General features: G+C 37.3%; 1 protein-coding gene across 1 annotated transcript in view; it reads right to left on the minus strand.

Moving 5' to 3' along the window:
- The window catches only part of NDFIP1 (Nedd4 family interacting protein 1), a 46,494-nt gene that overhangs the window by 13,071 nt on the left and 7,849 nt on the right, over window positions 1-25,574 (minus strand). The window contains exons 2-5 of the mRNA XM_046666889.1: window positions 9,765-9,852; window positions 5,198-5,328; window positions 1,212-1,299; window positions 161-285 (exon numbers count right to left, since the gene is read on the minus strand). Coding sequence (XP_046522845.1) covers window positions 161-285; window positions 1,212-1,299; window positions 5,198-5,328; window positions 9,765-9,852 — 432 coding nt within the window. The remainder of the gene's footprint in view (window positions 1-160; window positions 286-1,211; window positions 1,300-5,197; window positions 5,329-9,764; window positions 9,853-25,574) is intronic.

Here is a 25,574-nt window from a genome sequence, read left to right on the forward strand (position 1 = left end):
GATTGAGGTTCAGCTTCATAAAACCAGTAAAAAGACAAACCAAAAATAATTTTAAAGGTTGAGATAGTGCAAAAAAAGCAAATGAGATAAAATCAAATATTTGAAGTTACTCTACTTGTTACCTCTCTATGGAGTCTATCTTTTCTGGTGTGCAACTTACCCTGACAATCAGGATCCACTTAATTAGAGAGAGACCAAATCCTGAAATGGCCCCATACCTTCCTGCAGCTGAGGTGGTCAGGCAAAAAGACAGGAAAAACCCGATCCAGTTAAAGAGGAATGCCACTGTAAAAGCAGAGAGGGAGAAAGCGTCAGTCATGTCCTGTTCCCAAGGAGCAAGAGTGCCCTCTACCTTTGCTTCTGCTTAAACGGCTTTTCCAGGGATGAAAGACAGCCCAGCCTGCCATTGGGAATCCTCACCCCACCTCCCCAAAACATCTATCCTTCCGTCTTCCTCCCAAAAGCAAACAAGAAAACATCCTCTCTGTCAGGTGTCACACTGTTACATCTACTCCTATTCACTTTCAAAAATGCCTTAGCATCCACCAAACTGTATACTTATGACTTGTGCCCTTTACTGTGTGTGTTACACTTCAGCAAATAAATGCCTTGAACATTAAATTAGTGCCCCCAAATAATCTGATTCAAGTCATTCATCCTCCTGCTTCTATAAAGTTTGACAGCTTATATAACATCATCTCTAAAAGTGTTGCACTTCCTTCATATCTTTTTAACACAGCAAGTAAAAGAAATGGTTGCTTACTTCTAAGTGAGGCACATGGAAAGATAAATGAAAAATAACATCAAGTAGGAAAAAAATCAGGCTGACTTTAATCCATTAGAATATAAAAGTTTGCAAGACGGAATTCATCAGACAAAGGCATTTAATTCCTGTCCTCAGGTCAGGTACGAGTAGAAGCAACGCTAAGGGGCCCTGCAGGCCTGAAAGATGAGGCTTAGCTCACGTAAACGCAGCATCCCCATAACTGCTTTAATTATATTTTCCGCAGATATTCACAGAAATAGAACATGAAGAGAAAGGACGTTAAGATAAAAGTGTACTAAGCTCTGAATATCTCAGTAAAAGGGATCAAACAAATAGAATGTATTAAAATATTAGCTCAAATAGTTATTTTAATTCAGTCAGATTCACCCATAATCCAAAGCATTCTGGGTTGTGGAAAATGGCTCTGCTATGTGTAAATACTTACTGAAAAAAGTTAACATGAAAATCCCATCGTTTCCTATCCTCAGCTGGTCAGCATCATCAAAATCATCCCGACCCACAAAATCCTCATCCTAAATGAAAGGAAAAACAGTAAGGTAAATCACAATGTACTATTTCTAGGCAAAGGAAAGATATCAAAAAAAAAAGAGAAAGAGGGGCTGGTCCCATGGCCTAGCGGTTAAGTTTGCGGGCTCTGCTTCGGCGGCCCAGGGTTTCGCCGGTTCGGATCCTGGGCGTGGACATGGCACCACTCATCAGGCCACGTTGAGGTGGCACCCCACATGCCACAACTAGAAGGACCCACAACTAAAAATATACAACCATGTACCGGGGAGATTTAGGGAAGAAAAAGCAGGAAAAAAAAAAGAAAAAGATTGGCAACAGTTATTAGCTCACGTGCCAATCTTTAAAAAAAAAAGAGAAAAAAAGAGAAAGGGACAAAAGTGAGAACCAGGAGAAGATGTACTGCTTTGGCTCAATTCAAAATGTAGCATTAAGGCTCAGGATGTGCTAAAAATTTCATTTTGTCTTATAAGTAAAAGACATAATTAGAGAAAAAAACAAATCTTTCTCCTATCTCCATAGTTTTCTAAACAAAAGGAATTTTTCATATTATAACCAAGTTCTTTAACGAAACACTTCAAAAATTAGGAAGTTCACAAAACACTACTCACTCTTTCTTTTTTGTACCTAAAAAAAGGATCTTTTGTATCTTTTATTGCTAAAGAAAAGAAAAAGGAAGGGCCAGCCCCGTGGTCAAGTGGTTAAGTTCGAGCACTCTGCTTTGGCGGCCCAGGGTTTCGCAGGTTCAGATCCTGGACACGGACATGGCACCGCTCATCAGGCCACACTGAGGCGGTGTCCCACATGCTACAACTAGAAGGACTCACAACTAAAAATATGCAACTGTGTACCAAGGAGCTTTGGGGAGAAAAAGGGAAAAAAATAAAATCTTTAAAAAAAAAAAAAGAAATAAAGAAAAAGAAGAACATTTATTTACACATGCGGCTGAAGTTCTAGTAATCCATACCAGTAATCTAGGGCCTATTTAGGGCTCAGAATGTTAGTAATCCAGGGCTTATTAAGGAGATAGCTCAAGTGCTTTATGAAACTGACATGGGGAAAAAAGGACAGCATGGCCACACATGAAGAGTCTACAGGGCTGCCCACTGCCCAGCTCCATAACCATTGTTTACACTGGTATACGTCTGAAACAACCCCACCTCTAACCTTATTGGCGGATAGCATCCCTTCCATCCTAACTTGAAAACATAACATTGCAAGTCTAGAAGGAATATGATCTTGACCAACACTGACACCAACTTATGTAGCCTACCTTTTCAACAGATGTAGGTATGTGTCAAGAAATTGAAAAATAAATGAATATACGCTTCAAAGTAAAAGTAGTAGAACTTGTACACAGTCCAATGAGGGTTCCTCAAATGAAAAAAAAAACCCAAGGGGCTGGCCCCATGGCATAGTGGTTAAGCTCGGCATGCTCTACTTTGGTGGCCCAGGTTCAATTCCTGGGCACAGTCCGACACCACTTGTTGGTGGTCATGCTGTGGCAGCAATTCACATAAAAAATGGAGGAAGACTGGCACAGATGTTAGCTCAGGCAAATCTTCCTCAGAAAAACAAAAACAAAAACAAAAACTTTAGGGAAAATAAAACTTGCCCTACACAGAAAAGAGGCTGGAAAATCCCTAAGGAGCTGTTCCCAGTAGTTCCCCTGGGGAATGGGAACTAGAGAAAGGGGAAGTGTCAGTGGCAGCCTGCATTTCTGAATTAACACATTTCATCTATTGTTTGAAATTTTTATAACAATGTGTTTGTGATCTATTTTTTAAAAAACAAAATACCTAGTATTCTAACTTCATACCAGCAAGATAAAAAAGGCGTTGCCAAATTAGAAAGTAATTCTGTATTTTGCATAAGTACTCAAAGATATACTACAAAAATACATGGAAGTAATTTCAAACAATATTGCAAATGCCTTCTAATAGTTCTTCCTGTCACTGGTGTCTCTACTACCGGGATTCCTCCTACAAATTGTTGCCAAGTTAATGTTTCTAAAACACACACCTGTCTTACCACACACCCGGCTCTAAACCTCTGAAGGATTCTGTGACCTACACCTCAGTCTAAATGCCTCAGCCCAGCATTCAGAAGATTCTACAACCTACAGTTCTGGTCACAGACTCTTTGCTCAAGCAAAACCAACTAATGCATGCAAAGAACCTGCTCTGCACCTGGCTGAATTCATGCCTACTTTGTGGGCTTTTCCCTCTAGAATGTTCTTATCCATCAAAACCTGGGGCCCATTTCAAATCCCATCTTCTCCACAATCACACAGTAAGAAGTCACAGTTCTTAATACTCACTGCTCTTCTGCTGCTCCTGAGATATGGGTATTTGTGGGCCTTTTCTCCAGTGCGATTTTAAGCTCTTGTACGGCAGGAAGATTGCCTTATACAAAGCTTTCTACCTATCCACTGCAAAATACACAGCACATTGTATAACAAAGTGCTCTACACATTTGCTAATAACAGAACCATGTAAGAGGTTCCTAGATATGCACACTTGTCAAATAAAAGTATTCTAAAGAGTTCTGTGATTAATCAGAACTAACCTCCTGGTCTATTTCCATGGGACAGTTACCATATATTCCAATAGGTTTACAGAGTACAGACAGTCTGCACTTTGGAGCCTAGAATATCTGGGTTTGACTCTCACCTATGCTACTTATTGGCTATATGACTTGGGGCAAATTACTTAATCTTTCTGGGCCTCAATTTTTGCATCTATAAAATGGGGATAACATAATCTCTACCTTGCGAGGTTATTGTGAGGACTGGAAACATTATTTAAAATATAGAAAAGCACCAAGCACAGTACCAAGCATGTCATTTGCTCCCAATACATGGTAATTATATTAAGACTGTTTGCCCTTAGACAATAAGCTCCATGAGGATTCTTAGCTTCTCCCTGGCCACTTACAGGGACTGAACGCATATCACCATGTAGCATGAGCCTAGTCTGAGCTTATAAACTATTATTTCTGCCAAGCAGTGGCTTTAGGAGCTCCACTCCGCATTGGAGGTGTGGTCTGTAAACAGTCCACTACCCTAAAGCCTGAACTTCTGGGGCCTGTGCCACTGCACTATGCAGACTGAGCTTCTATTCTTGTTCTTATCTTTCACTCTGGTTTCCTGCCAGACCTAGTGCCTGGAACCCTGATCGCCCCACATTCCTGGGGACTGGGGACTGGATCCGGTTCCCTATTCTCTCAACGTCTGGCCCAAGGCCCTACCTGCATCAGCTTCAACCTGGATGAATATTTATGAAACCACATCTATATCACTTACAGGTCTCACATCAAGAACCAAGAGTGCCCAAAAGTCTCCATCTGGCTTTCATCACCCCCATTCCCACTCCCATGAATCAACATCAGGCCAGATGGGATCTGAATTCACTCTGCCCCCCAGATGGCATGATCTGGACTGCTGGTGGCACAGGGTTCATCAAGATGATTGCTGGGGCCCTTTTATGAGTTTAAGTCTTAGAAGGTGCACTTATTGATTCTCTCCATAGATTTCTCTAGCAGCTATCTACCTAAGACCAAAATAGTAAGTGTGCAGAATGAAGGCAAAGTCAGTGTGTCTCCTAAATCAGCTCCTGCTCCAAGATGTTTCAGCCATGCCAGGAGACCTGAGAAAGTGGTGGGATAGTAGAGACAGAGGGAAAATGAGCTGGCTTGACTAGTGATTTTCTGTTCATTTGGAACTTTTACCTTATCATTTTCAGGAAGAGGTGAGTTTACTATCCCAAAAGAAAATGTACTTGTTTTTTAAAATTAGCTGTACTTTCACTAACCAATATAATCATAAATAATAAATCAAAAGTGGATAATGAAAAGAACTTAATTCCCATAAAGCAGCCATTAAGTAACACGATAAACCGGACTTACTCTTCCAGGAACCAAAGGGATAGTAGCTTCAGCCTTGGTTCTCTCGGCTTCATCATAAGTGGGCAGTGTTGTGGCCACATTGTAAGATGGGGGCTTTGGAAACCCAGACTCATCTTTGTAGTCAAAATATGCTGCAGAATAAAAAGGCAGTCACAAATATCTGATGATTAGCTGAACGGAGGAAGACGAGGATTTCCACTAACTCTGGCAAACAAAAACCGGCCATCCCTTTAATTGTACATACAGAATAACTGAATCAAAAGGTTTACTGATGACTATGAGATGGGCAGTGATTTTCAAAGTGATCCACTTTTCAATTATTTAAATTCCAGGCTCACTTTGCGCCCCCTTCCAAGTGCTTTGAACACTTTTTCCAACTGTTATGTGGTGTGTTCATATTAACATAAGGAAATGTTCATATTGACATAAGGAAAACATTTAAGCTAAAAGGACTTCACGTATGTGTTTGTCAATCTGTACCATGGTTTCCTCTCATTAAAAACATAAAAAAATAAAATTCATTTCTCACAGGTTTGTTTTAGCACTTTGATTCTTTCACGTTATTTTTACTATATATTATTTTCTACGCTGTGCCTAAGGTAACTAATTCAGTTACAGAACCATTATTTATCTGTATTAAATCTTTCATTTCCTCTTTTTAACATTGCACTTCATTTCACTGACCTTTATTACAAAAGATTCAATAGTTATTATTAGAAAAGATCTATTTACAAATAAATTAAATTTCTAAGCAATTTTTGGAAAAACAAGAATTGTGAAAAAATTCCTGTAGTTCATCAAAATTAACATTTTTCTTTCTTCTTTCCCTCTTTGGTTAATTGTAATTAACTTCCAAAATTTTTACCATAATATAGTCTCAAAATTATCAATCAATACTATTCACTTCATTAACAGAAAAAAGGAGAGTACTTCTACTGTCTTGATATGGGCACAAAAAGCAGTTGATAAAATTCAACAACTACTAAAAAATAAAAACACTTAGCAAATTAAGAATGAAAGAAAACTTTCTTAATCTGATCACAAGTCCTAGGAAAAACCTAGAATAAACATAATTAATTTTAAATTATTAAAAGCTTTCTCCAAGATTAGAGAATTAGCTGAAAATGCCCACTATCACCACTTCTAATCAAACATTATCTTAGAGGTCCTATTAGTTGGTACAATATGTCAAAAAGAAAAAGAAATATAAGGATTGGGAAAGAAGAAATAATTGTCCTTAATCATGGATGACATGACTGTATATGTAGAAAATCCAAAAGTATCTATAAAGCTATTAGAATTACTATATGAATTTAGCAAAGTCTCTGGATACACAGTTAATGCAAGCTATCAACTGTATTTCCACATGCCAGCAACAAATAAAAAATGAACTTATATATGGACTATTTACAAGAGCACCAAATTATACTGAATATATAATAAATATATACATATAAATCTAATTTTACATTATAAATCTAATTACTCTACATATAAATCTAATAAAAGATGTACAAGACCTATAAAATGAAAATTATAAAATATTATTGAGAGAAATTAAAGAAGACCTGAATATACGGAGGGATATATCATGTTTATAGACTGGAAGATGCAATATTATAAAGAGGTTAATTCTCTTCAAACTCACCCACAGATTCAGTGCAATCTCAACTAACATTCCAGCAGTGTTTTTGTTTGTTTTGTTCCATTTTATAGAAATTGGCAAGCTGATTCTAAAATGAATATGGCAATGCAAAAGGCCAAGAAGAACTAAAGGAACCTTGAACAACAAAAAGGCTAAGCGACCTACACCACCAGAAGTCAAGATCATGAAGCTCTAGACCAAACAACAGAACACTGAGTCCAGAACGTCTCCACACATACACGGGCACCTGATTTATGACACTGCAGTGCAGAAAAAATGGTCTTTTCAATAAATGGTGCTGGACCAAAAGGATATCCTTATGGAAAAACAAATTATCTTGACCACTACCTGACACTACACAGAACAAACAGCTCCAGGTGGAATACAGATCTAAATGGGAAAAATAAAATGTCAAAGCTTTTAGAAGAAAATACAGGAAAATGTGTCATCGAAACGAAAGCTGCGACTTAATGCAATTTAAGAAACTTCTGGGATTTTTTTCCATGTCAAAATAACTATTTAACATATGGATACACATATACATACATACATATACATTATAAAAATTCGATATATAATTCCCTTTAAATCAAACCTTACCAAGAAGGCATATTACAAATTGAAATGCACCGTTTGAATTAGCCTGTTGTCAAAGTAATTCTGAATACATGAATAAAACTGACAGCTACTACTTTAAGACCAGGAAAATCAAGAACATTTTTATTTCTCTACTTCAAAAGATTTTTCAAAAATGGGATCCATCAATATAGATATCTCATATAATTTAAGTTTCCATGAGAAGTTTAATGTGACAGTCTTTTCAAGTTTATTTAGTATATTTAAAACAAAAAAATTCAATATTTTTAAATGTACGCACCACAAATTAAAATAACCATAGGTAAAGTGAATACACAAAACAATGATTTGTGCTTTTTTCTCCCCACCGTTTCTAACCATTTTTCTCATAAATGAACTAACAGGTACACACAGTCAACATTTATGTAAAGAAATAAACAATGTTAATTTAACAAAGGGGAGAAGTGCCATTTTAGAGGTTTACTTAAAAAAGAAAGGTAAAGTAAAAATGGAAAACCCCAGTTCATAAATAATCAAAAATTAATGTTCGTGAGTAACTTACAATCTCTAAAAACATACTTTCCTGACACCTCATTTATGTGGAACTCAGAAAGCTCAGCAGAAACCCAGAAAGTTAAGGGTTTTTTTCATTTTTTTTTTAAGGCCTCTGTGTAGTCAGATGAAATACCACAAAACCCAAAGTCTTTATTTAAGAGAGAGTTCTTCAGGCCTTATCCTAGAAACTGTGTATGTTTACTTTATACCCAATCTTAAGAAGTTCTGTTATTTGCTGTTGAGGTCCACAGCAAGATTAACAAAAACAAAAGAGAAAGAGGTAAAGGGACCTCAGGCCGACAGCAATGCCATCTGACGACCAGGGGGGAATTTAATTCTTGAATCAAAAAGTTCTACAAATCTCAATGAATAAAAGCATCACTGTACTACAGAACGGAATATCTACCAGAGAAGGTTTCTGATTGTAATCCCTAAATCGTAAAGAAAAATTTAAACAAAGAACATGAGGTATAAATGAATAAGGTAGCGAGAAGCTGTTGGAGAAAGATTTCTATCTAAAATGATTAAGTTTCTATAATTACAGAAAGTAGAAACTCAAATATTCAGAAAAAATTAACTTCTAATGAATCTGGAAAGCTAAATTAAAGGGTTTTACCCTTAATAAAACGGGAATCCAATTTATTACTAATCAGTGGGGGTTTCCACCGGATGTAGTAAATGGAAGAGCAGAACGGACAGTCTGGGCAGGAGTGAGTGAAGAGAGCCTAGCACTGTGATTCTTCTCCAAGTCTTGGTCTTCTAGTCTGAACCTGATTCCACGAGGCACACTAGACTTCTTCCAAAACCTTAATTTAGCACTGTTAGTTTCAGATGCTTACAAATAAAAGAATCTTAACTAATACAAGGAGACAGGGTTCAGAATTTGAAGCCAGAGTGGAGGTGAGAACAGAGGTGAGGACCTATGTTCCTCCTAATTAGAACGGCAGTGTTAGGAGCACAGAGATTATCAATGGATTTAACCTCACACCAAACAACAGCTGCCTGGAGTGCTATATTGAAAAGGATTCTAAGGCTGCATTTGGGATGAATGCTGTCTTCAACTGTCTATCTACCCTGGTGTGGGTTGGGTTTAGTGGTGGCACCATGGGCCATGTACTTGCCACTCTGCCACAGTTCTGTTTTAGACAACATGGAAGAGGTTCCATCAAAACTCATCAACTTTCAGCAATTAAAGCAGAACTGATTATCAGGAGGCTCTAGTCCTTAACTACTAAGATTTTCTTTCTTCTCCTCCATCCCTTCTACAAATTTATGCAAAAAGTAAAAAGAGAATCTGGCATACATGAGAAGACAAAAGGTTAATTAAGGAGGGTTTAAACTACGAGGAACGTTTAAACTATGAGGAACAGGCTGAAAGAGCTGGGAGACTTCTAGTTTCTTTATTAAGAATTTACTAGCATAAAAGAAATCTACCATACTATAGTACCAAGTCATAGGCACTAGAATTATAAAGAGGAAGACAGCTAATGAAAAAACTACAAAAAGAACAAAAATCAGGTGATCACCTGGTTTCTGAATTTCTACTTCCTTTATATGAAGAGTGTGTTGGAGTAAAATTGAGTTCCATAAAAAAGCCACACTGAAATGGGGTTTTATCTGTTTTTAGAATAGTAAGGCGTTTTTTCAGTTCAAGTTACAAAATAAAAATAACGTGAAAGACTTCTTAAGGAAAGCTGAGGCAAAGGCGAATACCAATAAACACTTACTAGACGAAAGTTTACAGCTCAGTGCATTTCAAGAGTTGAGCAGCCACCTGGTCCTGTGACCTACCTGCGCTCTCCGCAGAGATGCTGCTGTACGGTGGAGGAGCGTCGCCGGCGGCCTGCTCCGGCTCTCCTGGCTCTTCCTCATTCTGCAACTAAACAAACATTTCACACTTTAATGCAAGTATAAAGCCAATTAGAGAGAGAAGAACCTGAAAATTGGAATAGCCTTTCTGGAAAGCTACTGGGCAAAGTGTTTCAAAAGCCTTAAAATGTGGAAATCCTTTAGAGTATTCTACTCCCAGGAATTTATCCTAAGGAAATAATCAGACAAAGAGCAAAAAAGGTAGATATAAATGCCATTGCAGCAAAAATCACAATCTAAGTTCCAATCATACAGATTTATTAAATAAACTGCAGTTCATCTCACAAAGGACTACTAAGCAGCCATAAAAATGAAACTGAAGAAAATTTGACGACTTCGATTAATGTTTATGCTGTACTGTTACATGAAAAGAACAAAATTTACCAAACAGTACACATCATATAATTTGGTTTTGAAAGACAGATATGTGATGGAAAGAAGATCTAGAATGACAGACATCTACAGTTTACACTGTTTATCTCTAGATGATATGATGATAGGGGAATTTTCCCTTTTCGTTGTTGATACGTATGTTCTAATTTTTCGTAAGGAAGATTTACCATGTATAATTTTTAGGTGAGAAAAATAATCTAATAATAATCTGTTAAGACAAAGACAAATCACAGCAAAGCAAGGTTTACCATCATCTTCAGTTTGCACACAGAAATTAAATCTTAAATAATAGAGACATTTACAAAAACATAAAATTCTACCTAATTCTACATGTAACCTCTGTCAGTACAACCTCTCCTTCGCTATCTCGGCAACTTTCTTGCTGGTCAGATCTACAGCTCCAGTTACTTTAAATAACTCACACTGAAAGTGCATCTTCCTGCCACTGCCGGTCTGGATAGTCTACCCAACTCATCTTCACAGAACAAAGACATCTGACTTAATTTTTCCAGTGTGACTACAGACTACAGCTCATTTAGAAGATGAACTGGCTGAGAATGGGAGTCAATCTGCAAAGCAATAAAAGAACACTTATCGGTATAACTGACTTGGGGGTGTGGGTCCCGGCTGTGTACCATCATGATACACAGAGCCAACTGAGCCACCTGTAAAATACACACCCCTCTAAACCAACTACTACAAAGAACTCTATCTTGAATTGATACAGAAAAGCAGAGAGCCTGACCTGTGGTAACATGAAATAGAGCTCCCTAATTCATTTAATTTTAACCAACTGTCTCAGTCTCCAATTCCTATGCTACAATATTGGAAGTCAACAAAACGTTTCTGATTAATGCTGCAAAGCATTCCATTTCAAACAAATTCTTATGCCAAATTTTCATCAACACTACCATCTGGGCACATTTCTTTGAACCCTAGTAATCTAATGTTAAACTTAAGGCACTCCCAAAATAACTGTATTATAACTAAGATGAATTTTCCTTTTAAAGGCAGGCATATGGTCAAAACAGCTACAGGGAAGCCAAATGTTCCTGGGACCCCAAATCAGTGAATTATTTAAATAGAGTTCCTGGGGTCGTGGTGCACTTGGAATACTTTTAACATTATCTGAAGCTCTAGACAGGGTATTCTCAGCCTGCTCCCACCTAACCTCTTGTTTCCTGGGAACGTCTTGAAAAGAAGCAAAAAAGCAGCAAAAACAGAGGCCAACAAGGACTTTTCAAGAATGCTGCCTTAATACACCGTAGCCAGTTCTGTTCTTTATTTAAACCTAGCTTGCCATTTTTTGACCCATTTTATATTTCCTGAGCTTAGTCAAATAATCACGTTACCTCTACATAATTTAGGTTTTAGAAGGAAGCATGGCAATTCTAAGAAATACAGAAGTCCAAAGAATAAAGAGGTCTTATACACCCGTATCTATAAGATAGACTGCCTGTCTCCTAGCAACCTGGAAATGTGAAATTTGATCATCCCACGTCAGGGTAACAGATAACAGAGCAAAGAAATTCCAGTCGTCTCAGAAACCCACATTTTCTCTTCAGTGAAGAAAAAAGAAACACTTCCAGGTGAACTTCTTTTGCTCCATTAAAATTCACCACTTTAGAATCATGTACTAATATTATTTCCAACTGAAAACAAAAACAAAACAAAAAAACACCCACCTGACTGTGGAGGCTCCATAAACTGGGATGATCCCAGGACCTCACTGTACAGACTTCCCAATTCTGGCTTGCTTTCTGTAACACTGGTGACAAGTTTAGGCTCCATCAAGAAAGGTGCTTAAAATAAACTACCACAACGTGGGAGGAAAAGAGGCAATCGCCTTCAAAAAGTATTTAGCGACCACCATCTGTGTGAATAACGACTTGCTAAACAACAGAATCCCTAAGTATACATCTTTTACACCCTGGGGGCATCTACAGCCATTAATTTGGCTCTGCCAGTCAAACAAGTCGCAGCCACTAACAAGGGGGGATGTATGCACCAGAACTCATCTATAAGGCTATGAAACTGGTTACTCGGTTTCAAAATGTATTTTTAAGGTCCCCTTTTCTGTCCTTGGGAACCCTTCCTGGCAGCCCTCCCTCCACATCCCTGGCCTCAGGGATCTGTGGGCTCTCTCCTGAGGTTCTCTCAGAGAATAAACTGTCACTTCAGGGCTGGTGTTAGAAAGACGCCCAGACTCTTCTATCAACTGGTCACTGGGAGCCCAAGTCCAATCCACCTGTCACAGAGCCCCGGTTGTAAGGGACACTGTCAGAGGCTGGTGTGAGAAGTGGTGGGACCCTCCACTCCCTCCCTGCACAGTGCCACTGGGAGGGGGGGATCCTTTGATTGTGTATTTGTGACAGATGATAAATACCTGTTGGAGACTGGAATCTTCTCTGTCATATAATTTTTTTTAACAATTATGATCAATTTTTCTTATCTCCAAATGAGATTTAAGTGGTATTTTTTCCAAATAGGATTATACAATTAACTATGGCTGCCATTATAAAGTATTGAGTTTAGTACAAAACTACTTATAACTACCTATGTCTCCATCACTGAGATAGGAATAATCATCTGAAAATTTATGTGGCCTTTCTCTTTACCACACGCCAGGCTGTGCGCTCACTTCCCCTTTCCCGATTATCTGTGCTCTGCTCTACACTCTAACAACCCTGTCACGGCTCCCCAGGAGAACCCTTGAACTCTCCATGTTCTCTAGATATATCACAACCTGCTGTGCTACCTCTTGGCCTTGATCACCCTCAATTTATTTTTTTAATATTCACCCACAAATAGGTGTTAATAATGTTTTGTCCTCTAGGTTGAGCCTCTGAAATGTAGCACGTCTAAAACAAACGATGTTTTCCTTCATACCACATTCCTCTGTACCCTATCTGCACTGTTGCTATCAGAAATAATAAGATACAACATTTTAGCTAAACAACAGTTTACAGAATCTCCCATAAAGAAATCACACATGGCTCTAGTGCTAACAGAAGCAAACCTGAATTTCACAAGTTTAAAGACACTTATACGCTACAGGTTTAAATCCTTATTTGAGTTCCAACCCCAGCCAGGTGGCTTCATCACTGCCCTTCCCTAAGTAGTTCTAAAGACGATCTTCCATTTAGAAAGGAGCTGTTTGTCAGCAATAGCAGAGCCAGGGCTAGGATTAGGGCTACGTAAGGGACAACATTTACAACTGTACCCATCGATGGTGGTACCTAAAGGCACTTGAAAGTCATTCTTGCATTTCTTCTATTTACTAAGAATGGGAGAACAACAAAAAAACCCTACTAAACAACAAAGAGAAAAACAAAAAAAACCCACAAATCCTTATACGTGAGGTTTCAAAATAAACCTCACAATTCACACAAACACAACAAGCATGTGGAAAATAATGCTGAACAATCCAATAAATCCATAAAGTTACAAGTATTTGCACCACTCATTATTTTTTTCTTGGTTGACTCCTATTTAAACAGCAAGAAAATTCTTGTAAGTTTTAAATCTTTTTTTTAAGTTATTAACTATAACTCTCAGAAAATCCTGGATCAATGTCTAAACTCTAGCTTTAAAAGTTATTTACCCCTTCTAATTTCAGAGTTATTTTCTAAAACTTTTATCTTAAAATGCAATTTTTAAACCTCTCATTACCCAACCCACTACTTCTGCATACTCTTTAAATCCTACCAAATGAGACAGTATAATTACCAGAAAGTAAACAAGCACATTTCTTTAGGTAAACAACTGAGTATGCTATTTTACTGTTTTTCAGAAACAGCCAAAGTTAGTGAGGACTGTAAACTTTCTATTGTATATAGATTGTAGATTTTTAATTGTATATTGTATATTGACTGTAAACAGTAGTATTCTAACATCACCAAATTCTTTACCTTCAAGAATAGTTCTCTATCAAATTGTTATTAACTAGGGGATGGCTTTTAAAACAAGGTAAATAATTCCAACAAAGAGAAACTTAATAAAAAGACAACCTGATTTAAAAATGAGCAAAGAATTTTAACAGACATTTCTCCAAAGAAGATATACAAATGACCAGTACACAGAAGATACTCAACATGATTAGTCATCAGAGAAATTCAAATCAAAACCATGAGATACCACTCAATGGTATGGCCATCAAAAAATAAAAAAGGAAAATAAATGTTGTTCAGTATGTGGAGAAATTGGAACGCTCATACACTGCTGGTGGGAATGTAACGTGGTGCAGCCACTGTAAAAAACAGCTTGGCAGTTGCACAAAACAAAAGTTAAACACAGAGTTATAAAAAGACCCAGCAATTCCACTCCTAGGTATATATACCCAAGAGAACTGAAAACATATTTTCACAGAAAAACTTGTACAGCAAAACTGTTTACAACAGCATTATTTGCAGCAGCCAAAATGCTCATCAACTGATGAACAGATAAACAAAATACGGTATATCCATCCCATCCACAAAAAGGATGAAGTACTAATACATGCCGTAACACAGACGAACCTTGAAAACATGATGCTAAGCAAAAGAAGCCAGTCACAAAGACCACATAATGCATCATTCCATTTATATAAAACGTCCGGAAAAGGCAAATCCCAGAGAGACAGCAGAGGTTGCCAGGCGCTAGGGAAGGGAACACAGTGGAGCGACTGGCTGCGAATGGGTCCAGGTTTCTTTTGGGGTGATAAAAATGTTCTGGAATTAGATAGTGGCAATGGTTGCAAAACCTTGTACTGAATTGTACACTTGAAAAGGGTGAATTTTAAGCTATGCGAATTACATATTAAAAAAAGAGTATTTTCTAATTTTGAAAACACAAACGTATATAATTTTATTTAAAAGTAAATTTTATTTAAAACAAAACAAAATTAACTACTCCAAATCATTATTCTCTTGCTAAACCAAATGTCTACGTCCCTTAACGGGAGGAAATGGGTCCTGATCTCATCAATGTCCCCAGAACTTGACACAGAAAACATATTTGTGAATGGATGAAAATAATGAAGAAAAATAACACAGTGAATTGCAAACTAATCATAAGGAAAAAAATCCTTAATATTTTCCTTTCCTGAAGAGAAACCTATTAGAATCAAGAAATCAAAAGACAGTTTGGTTAACAACCTATTTTAAGAGCTAAACAGGAACATCATTAATTTATTTTTTTCTACTTCAAGAGTTCACCTAAAGATAACTTTAAACACAAACTACCAGGGGCCGGCTCTGTGGCCGAGTGGTTGGGTTCACACGCTCTGCTGTGGCAGCCCAGGGTTCGGATCCTGGGCACCGACATGGCGCCGCTCATCAGGCCATGTTGAGGCGGCGTCCCACATCCCACAGCTAGAAGGACCTGCAACTAAGATATACAACTGTGTACAGAGCGGGTTTGGGGAGATAAAGCAGAAAAAAACCCACAAACCACCAGATTTAGACTATCCCAAACAATCTCTCTCATGTCAAAAGGAAAAGATAAATGCAAATCCTCTTAATACCAAAACAAAAACACAAAAATCAAAATTCACCAAAGCAAAAGAAAAGCACAGTAATCAGAATAATGCTTTAAAAAGTCAATGCAATAACAGATGAAAAGAACAATGTGTATATACACATGTGCATATATATGTACATATATATATATATTTAGGATACATATAGCATACATACATCTATGTCTCCTAAAATCCTAACTTGTAAAACAATATACAAAAGAACTCAACTCTTTTAAATCAGTCTAATGCAGTTATTGTTAAACTACATGCCTATCCATCAATATATTTAGTTTGATTTGTACAACTTTTCTGAAAAACAGCTGTACTGCACAAAGAGTACTTAAAATGTAAATACTATTAATGTAGATATATAACCTACAGGAGTAGAATCAAATACAAACATGTTGTGATTCAAGTTTTCCATTCTCTCCATTGGCTTTTCTTCTGCCGTAGCCCACAATAACCTTCCTCATGGACAGTCAGAAATCTGAACATTTCACTCAATGAAATTTTACCAGGCACTATTACAAGCCAGGATCACATCAATTTTTGACTATTTTTCCCTTAATGTTCCTGAAAGCACACTTCCATTTCATTAATTTACTAGAAAGAGTGGTTATTATGTTAAGCTATAATGATACTATTCAGGCTGATAATTTGGGATGTTAAAAGTCAATTTGATGAGATTTGTTAAATGATGCTTTATGTACAATTATTAAAATCAACATTTGTCAACGAGGACAAAATAACTTTTTCATTAAATCTATTGACAGAAACCCTATTCCTGTATACCATTATACTGAAATACCAAAGGAAGGAGTTTCTTAGGTACAGTAACTGTTTTCTTCTGGGCTCTACTTGCTTTTTATATGTCAATACTCTCTACTCTGTGGTTAGTTCAGTGTTTGGGTCATAATAGGAGTTGGCATATCTTTACCAGCAATTTCCTGCAGAAGTAGTATATATCCATTTTACTGTTGTTCAAAAGTGGACTACTGATTTCTTTCTTTAAGGTTAGCTTTTTTTGTGTCCAAGGACATGAAGATGTTCACTCACATTTGCTATTCAAATTAAGAACTTTTACTCATTCAAAAGACACCGTTAAGAGGATGAAAAAACAACCCAGAGTGGGAGAAGATATTATCTTTCAGGTAAAGGACTCATATCCAGAATATATAAAGAACTTCTAAAAATTACTAAGAAAAAGGAAACCATTCAAGTGAAAAATGGGCAAAAGACTTGAATAGACACTTCACAAAAGAAGATATCCAAATGGCCAATAAACTTATAAAAAGGTACTCCATTTCATTAGTCATTGCAGAAATGCAAATTAAAACCACAGGTGATGGTTAAAATTAAAAAACAGAAAATATCAAAAGTGGTTGAAGGTATCTAACAATCAGAACTCTCAAACTGGGATATAAATTTGTACAACCAACTCAGAAAACAGTTTGGCAATATCTACTAAAGATGAATTTATACGTACACTACGACCCAGCAATGCTGCTCTCGTTATATATCCAACAGAAACACATGTTCACCAAAAGACATACCAGGATGTTCAAAGTAACACTATTCATAAAATTGAAAACTGTTCAAGTGCCCATCAACCACAGAAGAATGGGTAAGTAAACTGTCATATCTTCATACAATGGAATACTATACAGCCATGTGAATGAACCAACTATCACAACACACAGCAGCATGGGTGATCTCACAAACATAATGTTGAGCAAAAGAAGCCAGGTAAAGAGCATTTACTGTATGATTATATTTATATAAAAATCAAAACCAGGCAAACCTAATATGTCAGTGAGTAGTTACCCTGGGGAGGGGGCAACTGGAAGGGCACCTGAAGGGAGCTTTTAGAGTGCTGGTAGTGCTGTTTCTTGATCTGGGCACTAGTTTAGATGTGTGTGTTCAGTTGTGCATTTATGATTTGTGCATGTTTCTGTGTGTAAATCATACTTCACTAACACTTCAGGAAGGGGACAAAAGGAGATGGCAGAGGATTCATGTGTCGACTGCAAGCCCTCTGTAGAGACCTTTGCATGGTGTATCGCTGTATTCACCCCAGCACCGACTAGTGAGTGGCCCACTGTGGATACCTGCGTAGCGCAGTTGATTAAAGCAGGAAAGGGGGTGCAGCTTTACCAGAAACCTACCTGAAGAAATGGCAGCTCATCTTAATGCCATCTTAACTTACCAGTTCACATTTATCTCAAGTATTCCTATTACTTTTTACATATCACCAAATAAATGTTCAGGCTAGGCTTGCAGCCACTTGCAGATGATTGCCATATCTGTGGAAGGGACAGTGCTGATGGCTCCTTGAGCGATCAGCAGCAGGTGGCATCCCAATCCCTACTTAGCACAAGGAGCACATAAACCATGGAGAGAACCAAGGAGAACCGGGCTCTACAGAGCAATGAAGGCAAGAGCAGCTCTCTCCCCTTGCTGGTCTAACAGCAAGGAGGCGGGGCAACAAAGAACTTCAAAAAAGACTGGTAGGACCTGGGTTGTAAACTCACAGGTGTTTGGTTTATTTTCATGCTTCATAAGGTACATATTCCTTTTGTATGTATTACATGTATTCCTTTTGCATGTACACAATATTTCATAATAAAAAGAACATTATGATTCTATAGTTACCAAAGTTAAAAAGAAATGGTAACAAAAGTATAAGAAACACAAAGGAGAAACAGACATCTCAACCTTTCTCTCTTTAGAAACAAGAAACAATGTTTAGTATTCAACCTATAACACTGAGCATAGTGTACTGGGTACAAATCAGTGTTCAATAAATGTTTGTGGCACATTATGAAGGAAAATTGGTATTTTAGCACACTGTAATTCCTAGAAAGTTTTTTCTTCTAACAACAACCAATTGGCACATCTAAAACATCGAATATTCTATATTAAAAAGACAGAAAAGTTAAAAGTACAGAGATTGAAAGTGACAGAACCATGCCTAGAACCCAGGGACGTGTGCTGACCGCAGCCTGCTTGCTGTGCTGGCCCCAGGAGTACCAGAGCACTCTCTTAGGCTGGGAAGTTCCAACAGTTATGCCTGCTTATTATTATATGATGCTGCTGCTGCTGCCTGGAGTAGAGCACACTAGGGCAGAGATTATGGATAGGAAAAGGGATTCTATTCCAGAGTCTGCCCTAACTTCGGCTGATCATGAGGTCGCATTCTCCCACAAGAACAATGAGAGCAGACAGATGCATTAAGCATTTCATATCTTTTCTTCCACCCCATCATCACAGAATGTTTTGTTACGTAAGTGTTTAACTGTTAGAATAATTTCACACCACTCAACAAACATGTCAGGCCATGACCGGTGTGGGGTCTAAGGACACAACAGTGAATGTGATTGGTGACTGGTGTTTTTGACCTAAGTCTGAAGTTTAGCAAAGAAAAGACAATCAAAAGAAGTAATTATAATTATGATGTTCCAGTTAAAGAGTAAACACACACATTTGCCTCGTATGCCTTCCAAAAATGTTAGTAAAGTTTTATCAATTTAAGGCAAAAACTACAAAGACAAGCAACAGGAGAGGAAGCAGCAATAAAATCCTGAAAGCTAGAAGCAGGATGACAAGTGGTAACTAACACGGAAGACTTAAGAAAATTGAATTCTAAACCAGAAAGCAGAAAAGCAATCTGTCTTGCACTATACCCCAAGAAGGCTCAAGGACTGGCGATACGAAGTACCAGTGGATGTAGGGGTAAAATGAGATTTAAAAGCAGAAAGAATGGTTGCGGATGCAGTTAAACACACACAGCTCCCAGGATCTCCATTAGAAGAGTAGAGGTTTATTCTTTGAAGAGAGTAAAGCAGAGATCTGGGTTGGAGACAGAGTTTACGAGAAAAGGTAGCACATCAGAAAAGAGTGGTTAAGTGAGAGATTTATATACTAAATGTTGAGCTCTCCCAGTCTTCTTACCCCAATTAGCTCCCAGAATACTAGCAGCCAGGCCTATTCCATGGGAAAACTGACCAGCCCAAGAGAAAAGACCTAAAGGCACTGTCACTCAAAGAAACAGCCTAGTCAGGTCACACTGTGGTGAGGCATCGGCGAGAAGCTCCATCAAGCACACTGAGCTTCTGAACTGCTTTCCTGATGATGCACACTTTAACCAAGCAGGTAAAGACCACCATGCATCCACCGGAAATTTCTAACATAAAAGATCATAAGCAAAGACCAAAAAGAGCAAAGCAAAAGACCAAAGCAAAGAGAACAAATGCAATGCAGAGGAAACAACTAAGCAGGAAGATGAAAACTTAAAAAAAAAAAAAGAAAAAAAACTTTCAATAATCTAAGAAAAATAAGAGGAAAAAAATAGAACCATAAAACAAGGACAGCATGCTATAAAAAGGGGGAGCAATTAAAGAGTGCTTAAAAATTAAAAATGATAATTAAAATTTTATCAAAGAGTTAGATATAAAATTGAGAAAATCTCATAGAAAGTAGAGAAAAAGACATAGATGAAAAATATGAGGTTAAAAACATTTTAAAGAATCAGCATAAGAGGTCCAAGATCCAAAGAGAGAAAAAAAAAAATCAAAGCAGAGACAAATCAAACAAATACTTTTTTAAACTTCCCAGAACTGACAGACATGAGCTTCTAGACTGAAAGTGCCTGGCACAATGGATGAAAACAGATCTACACTAAAGGACAACACAGTGAAATTTAAGAACACTGGGGACCAAAAGAAGCCCCTAAAAGCTTCCAGAGAGAGAGACAAGAGAGACAGAGAAAGTAGGCCACATCTAAGGAGTCAGACATCACAAATGGCTTCAGGTTTCCTAATAGCAACAGTGGAACCCAGAAAGCAACGGAACAAATGCCTTCAAAATTCTAAAGGAAAATGTTTCCAACCCAGAAGTCTAAGTAAGTGTGAAGATTAAATTTTAAAAAAGGTTAACCTCCCATACATTCTTCCTCAGAAAGACACTGGAGGGTGTGTTCTATGAAAACGAGGCAGTAAACCAAGAGAGAAGGATGTGAATCAAGGAAAGGGGCTTCAATTAGAAAGACTGGGAAGGGAAATCCCCAGGATGACAACTCAACAGCAGACCTTGAGAGCAAGCTTGCAGAACAGGTCAAAAGGCCAGGAAAGATCCCCTCCACACCCCTCCCTCCCAACCTCACTCCCCAAACTGAAATCAGTAAAATACATGATGTGCTTGAACATATCAAAAAACTATTAGGATTATTAGGTAAGAATCTGAGGATGAATCTGTGCTATTAACAATTTATGATATGTACATAGAAAATTAAGCAAACAAAAAAACATCATTAACTTTAGGGAAAATAAAGTACCACTGGGACAAGGAAAAGTAACCACAGGATACTACATAGCTATGAACAGTGTTTACTATTTTCAACTACCGTAAATGCTGAACTAAGCACATTATGGATACAACTATGTAGAAAAATGGAGAGACAGGAAGTGGGAGTACACGCAGTCGTGGGAGGGTGGTGAAGGAGAGCTAAATCCTTACATCCCATGGTGGTAAGTCAGTTCTAAAAATGCTGAAAACTGAAAATTCAAGAAGTAGCACACTGTGAATGTTATTTAACTACAAGAATAATAGCAAAACACCAAAAAGAAAACCAAAACAGCTGAAAGCGCTAAAGAGCAGGCAAGCAGGCAGGAGACTGCTGTTTTTGGTAATAAGTCAATAAGATCTATTTGACTCTAACCTACATGCATGTATAACTTTGACAGAAAAACTAATTAAGAAGTAAATAAAAAAAAAAGATCAAAGTACATCATGAAAAGGGAATCTCACTGTGCTCAGGGGAACCTGACCTAATTGGGGAGGGGAGACGTACTCAAACTCCCTCAGGACAGATGACCTACACTAAGATGGGGACTGGGAGGGAAGGAGCATTCCAGGCACAGGAAACAGAGTGAGGGGAGGCCTCCAGGCCAGAGAGGGTGATGCCCTCCAGGAAGTGAAAGAAGTTCCCCATGGAAATAACAAATCACGAGAGTCCACTCCTGCCCCCAAGTCCTCGTCCCCCCATCTATATGTCACCCAGCCTTCAAGGCCAGGCTCAAGTTTAACCTTCTCAGAAGCTTCCTGGAAGTCTCTGGAACCAGCTGATGTCTCCCATCTCAAAATAACGCCTTTTATCAACTATCTCATTCTCTTAATTATCTACCATTTCATTCTCTGAATTAACATAATTAACATTGTATCAACACCATTAATACATTCTCATGGATTGAAGTCACTCAACAGGTATTTAGCGAATACTTACTATATGCATAAAATTGTGCTGGGTACTAAAAGTAAGCGAAGCAAGAAAAAAAGGAAGGGAGGGAAGGGGGAAAAGAAAACAAACAAGCAGCAGTCCACAGGTGCTCAGTAAACTCTTAATAGAAAGGCCTGTGGCACATCCTTTTGCATTTCAAAGTATTTAAACACCCAAGCCGGCACTTCATAAACACCTCTTATTAATTAAATTACAAATGGCTCATAAGGTGAAAGTCTTGGTGGACAGTAACTTTTTTTAAAACCAAAATACAAATTTTGAAGGAAAAAAACCCAACAGTGTACTCTATACACATTCTAAGATAAGTATAAAAAGTAACATTTTGTAATAATGACAACAGCACAGAGGGATTTTTAAAAATATTTTTCTTCTCAATTACAAAATTTGTAAGTTTGCAAAGAGAAAACTTGGCAAAAATATAGAGAATTAAATAAAAATCATCATAATTCCATACTTCCAGACTTTTGGGTGAATGTGAATACTCTTATAACCTTTTTCACTCATTACATGGTGGAAATTTTCCTCATCATTAAATATTCTTTTGCAGTAACACTGTAGTATTTGAAAGTCAGTCTATATTTTTAAAAGGGAAAAAAAAGTTCATTTCTCAGAAATAACTACAACATTAACTAGGACAGCTAAATAATAATTAAAACAACCTGCTAAGAGAAATACAAAATCAGTGTTAGAAGGTATACCCCACTAATTGTTGAGATCCTCTTGAACACAATTACAGATTCTCACCTAAATATTTTCACTGAAACATGAAGTCTTAAAGCAGCATTTGGATTACATTAAACCTATCTGATATACAGAAAATAAAAGATATTTTAACCTTCCAAACAATAATAGATGTTAATATTATAAGGCAATGATGACCTTTCATGCTCAACATCATTTGTTTTTTCTCCCCCTTCTACTCAGCTGGTCATTTTGGCCAAAGCCAAATGGTCAGAGACGGCTGTAAAGCTCACAAGATTACCTAAATGTGCCCACCTCAACTAACTCAGTCACTTAACATGAAGCTGAACCAATGTGTTTAAGAGAATTCATGCTGCCTACCTTCAAATGCAGGACTGAGGAGAACTGATTCTAAGCACATTTTAAAACATGATATCTGAAAATGAAATTCAGTCACACAAGGACAAAAGTGTGGAAAACAATCCCACATCAGCCATCAATCATATACAGGATCCTCAAGCCTGCAGATAACCCTCAGATCATACTTCTTATGCTGTCTCTACAGTAACTGAACAGATTTTTCTAAAGTTCTGAAAATGCAATTACTAAAAGCAGTGAATAAGAATACCAGAAATCAAAGAGCCACCTTCTTTAAAAAAACTAAAAAACTCTTAACTTACTATTTTCTTGCTTTTAAGAGATTGATTTTATTGTGAACCTAAAATTGCTCTAAAAAATAAAGTTCATTTTAACAATTTAAAAATTATTACCTTTCCTGATTTTCATTAATTTTTTGCCGAGATATACAATGTTTAAAGCTGCTCAGCAGGGAAAGACACAAACAGAATGTTTTCTACTGCAAAATTACAAAACAGTATTCTGTAATCATCAGTGACTCATTCTTTTAAAATATACTATTAAGGAGATATTTTCTATATTTTTAAAGCACACTTTTTTTATCTTTCAGCATAAACTCACCATCTGTATTTACTGACATCACTTCTAAAAATAATTATACATCATGAAAGAAATGTGCTAAATCATCAGTAGAATGATCCTCTTTGGATCAAAGCCACCAGCTTCTACATACAAAAACAATCAGTTATAAAGCTGGAAGGAGTCAAAACGATCTAGTCCAATTACTTGATTTTACAAAAGACGGAAACAGGCTAGAAGGAGGTTAAAGTCCTCACCCACAGTCACACAACTACTTACTTCATGACAGAAGCTGGGTAATTACTGATCAGATGTTTTAATAAAGTCCCTTTACGTTCTCCCGAATCAGTCTCTACCTAGCACCCGAGGTGAACCTTTCAGGCACTGAAGTCTATGTTCCATGCTTCGAAAACTGCTTATTAACACAAAGTTATACAAAAGGTTTGGATGCTATAACATAAATCTGCTAAAATGAAAGCTTCACTATATTTCTGATGACCTGGTCTATAAAATTGCATCTAAACTTAATGAGGACAAAATTAATTAAAAATAATTTAATAACAAAGTAAAGAGCAAAGTAAGCACTGAATTCTATAGAGATAAGGACTGTGGTAGCTAAGGAGACTTGGGTTTTACCTGCAGCACTCTCAATTTTTATAGGATTGTATTCATTGTTAATCAAACCTTAATGTTTAAGGCGAATCTGGGCAATAAATACATGGCTGTTATTTTATACTATTCCTGCAACTTTCCGTAAATTTGAAATTATTCCAAATGAAAGTTCTTTTAAAGGAATTTTAAAACAAGGAAAACATGATCATTAACAGAAAATTTGGAAAATAAAAAGGAGAAATCACTCCTACCATTTTTCTTAAAAAGTATGTTTAAAAGAAAAAAAAAAAACGCCATGCATTTGTCAAAACCTAGAGAACTTTACAGCACAAAGAGTGAAATTGAACATACACAAAATTTTTTTTAAATTTAGGTGGCTGGCGGTTCCCAGGATGGTATGCGGAATGTAACAAAACAATTCTAACTACATTATAAAAGTATGACACAACCCCACTGAAGAGGCTGGGGAGCAAAGGTGCTGATCTGAGTACCTGAGTAACTATGGAAATGAGTAGAGACTATAAGACTAAAGGCAAAAGAAATGGTACAACGCCCTGCCCTCTAGTAGATAAAACCGTTCCCACAGGGATGCGGGTTAACAACTCTGACAGCTGTATATTAGATATACGTGTATAGTCCACACGTGTATATTAGAATTGAAGAATTAACTAAGTGGACGGCGGGTGGTGGAGCCAGGTTTTTCACTGCTGGAGTGCAAGTTTACAGATAAGCAGGGGGAGGAGGCTAGAGTGATCCATGCAGTAACAGATTAGAGTGGGTTAGTTTAATACAGATACAGATGGTTACATATGGACATGTTTACATATACACGTACACATAAACATTTCTTTACTCTGTCAGCTCAGAAGGCCTAGAAGCGATGACACCCTAGCGGCAATGAGCACAATCTTGGTTCCAATATCACTCTCCAATAAAAGCAAGCAGGGCTCCTTGGAGAAACGGCTGATTCTAGGACAGCAGAGGAAATATACATGAGCCTGGAGCCAAAAAGTAAGGAAGTGCTTTAAAAAAACCACAATGATGGAACTATGTCAAAGGGACACAGGTGCCAACTGAAACGGTTCCCAAGGGCCAAAACTGGAACAATCTGAGCAACAAAATAAAGCAGGATAGGATTATAAGCCGAAGAATAAATGAATTCATACTGATATCACTGAATAAATAAATTAATGGAGAAGAGACAAGTGTCCCATGCAGAAAAATTCCAGGTAACTTACATAAATACTCTGCCCGCAATGAGATGGTGAAGCATAACGCCCCTATCCCTAAGTGTGGACTGCACACAGTGACTTCC

Source organism: Equus quagga, chromosome 7 (genome assembly GCF_021613505.1).
Source record: "Equus quagga isolate Etosha38 chromosome 7, UCLA_HA_Equagga_1.0, whole genome shotgun sequence".
NCBI lineage: Eukaryota > Metazoa > Chordata > Mammalia > Perissodactyla > Equidae > Equus > Equus quagga.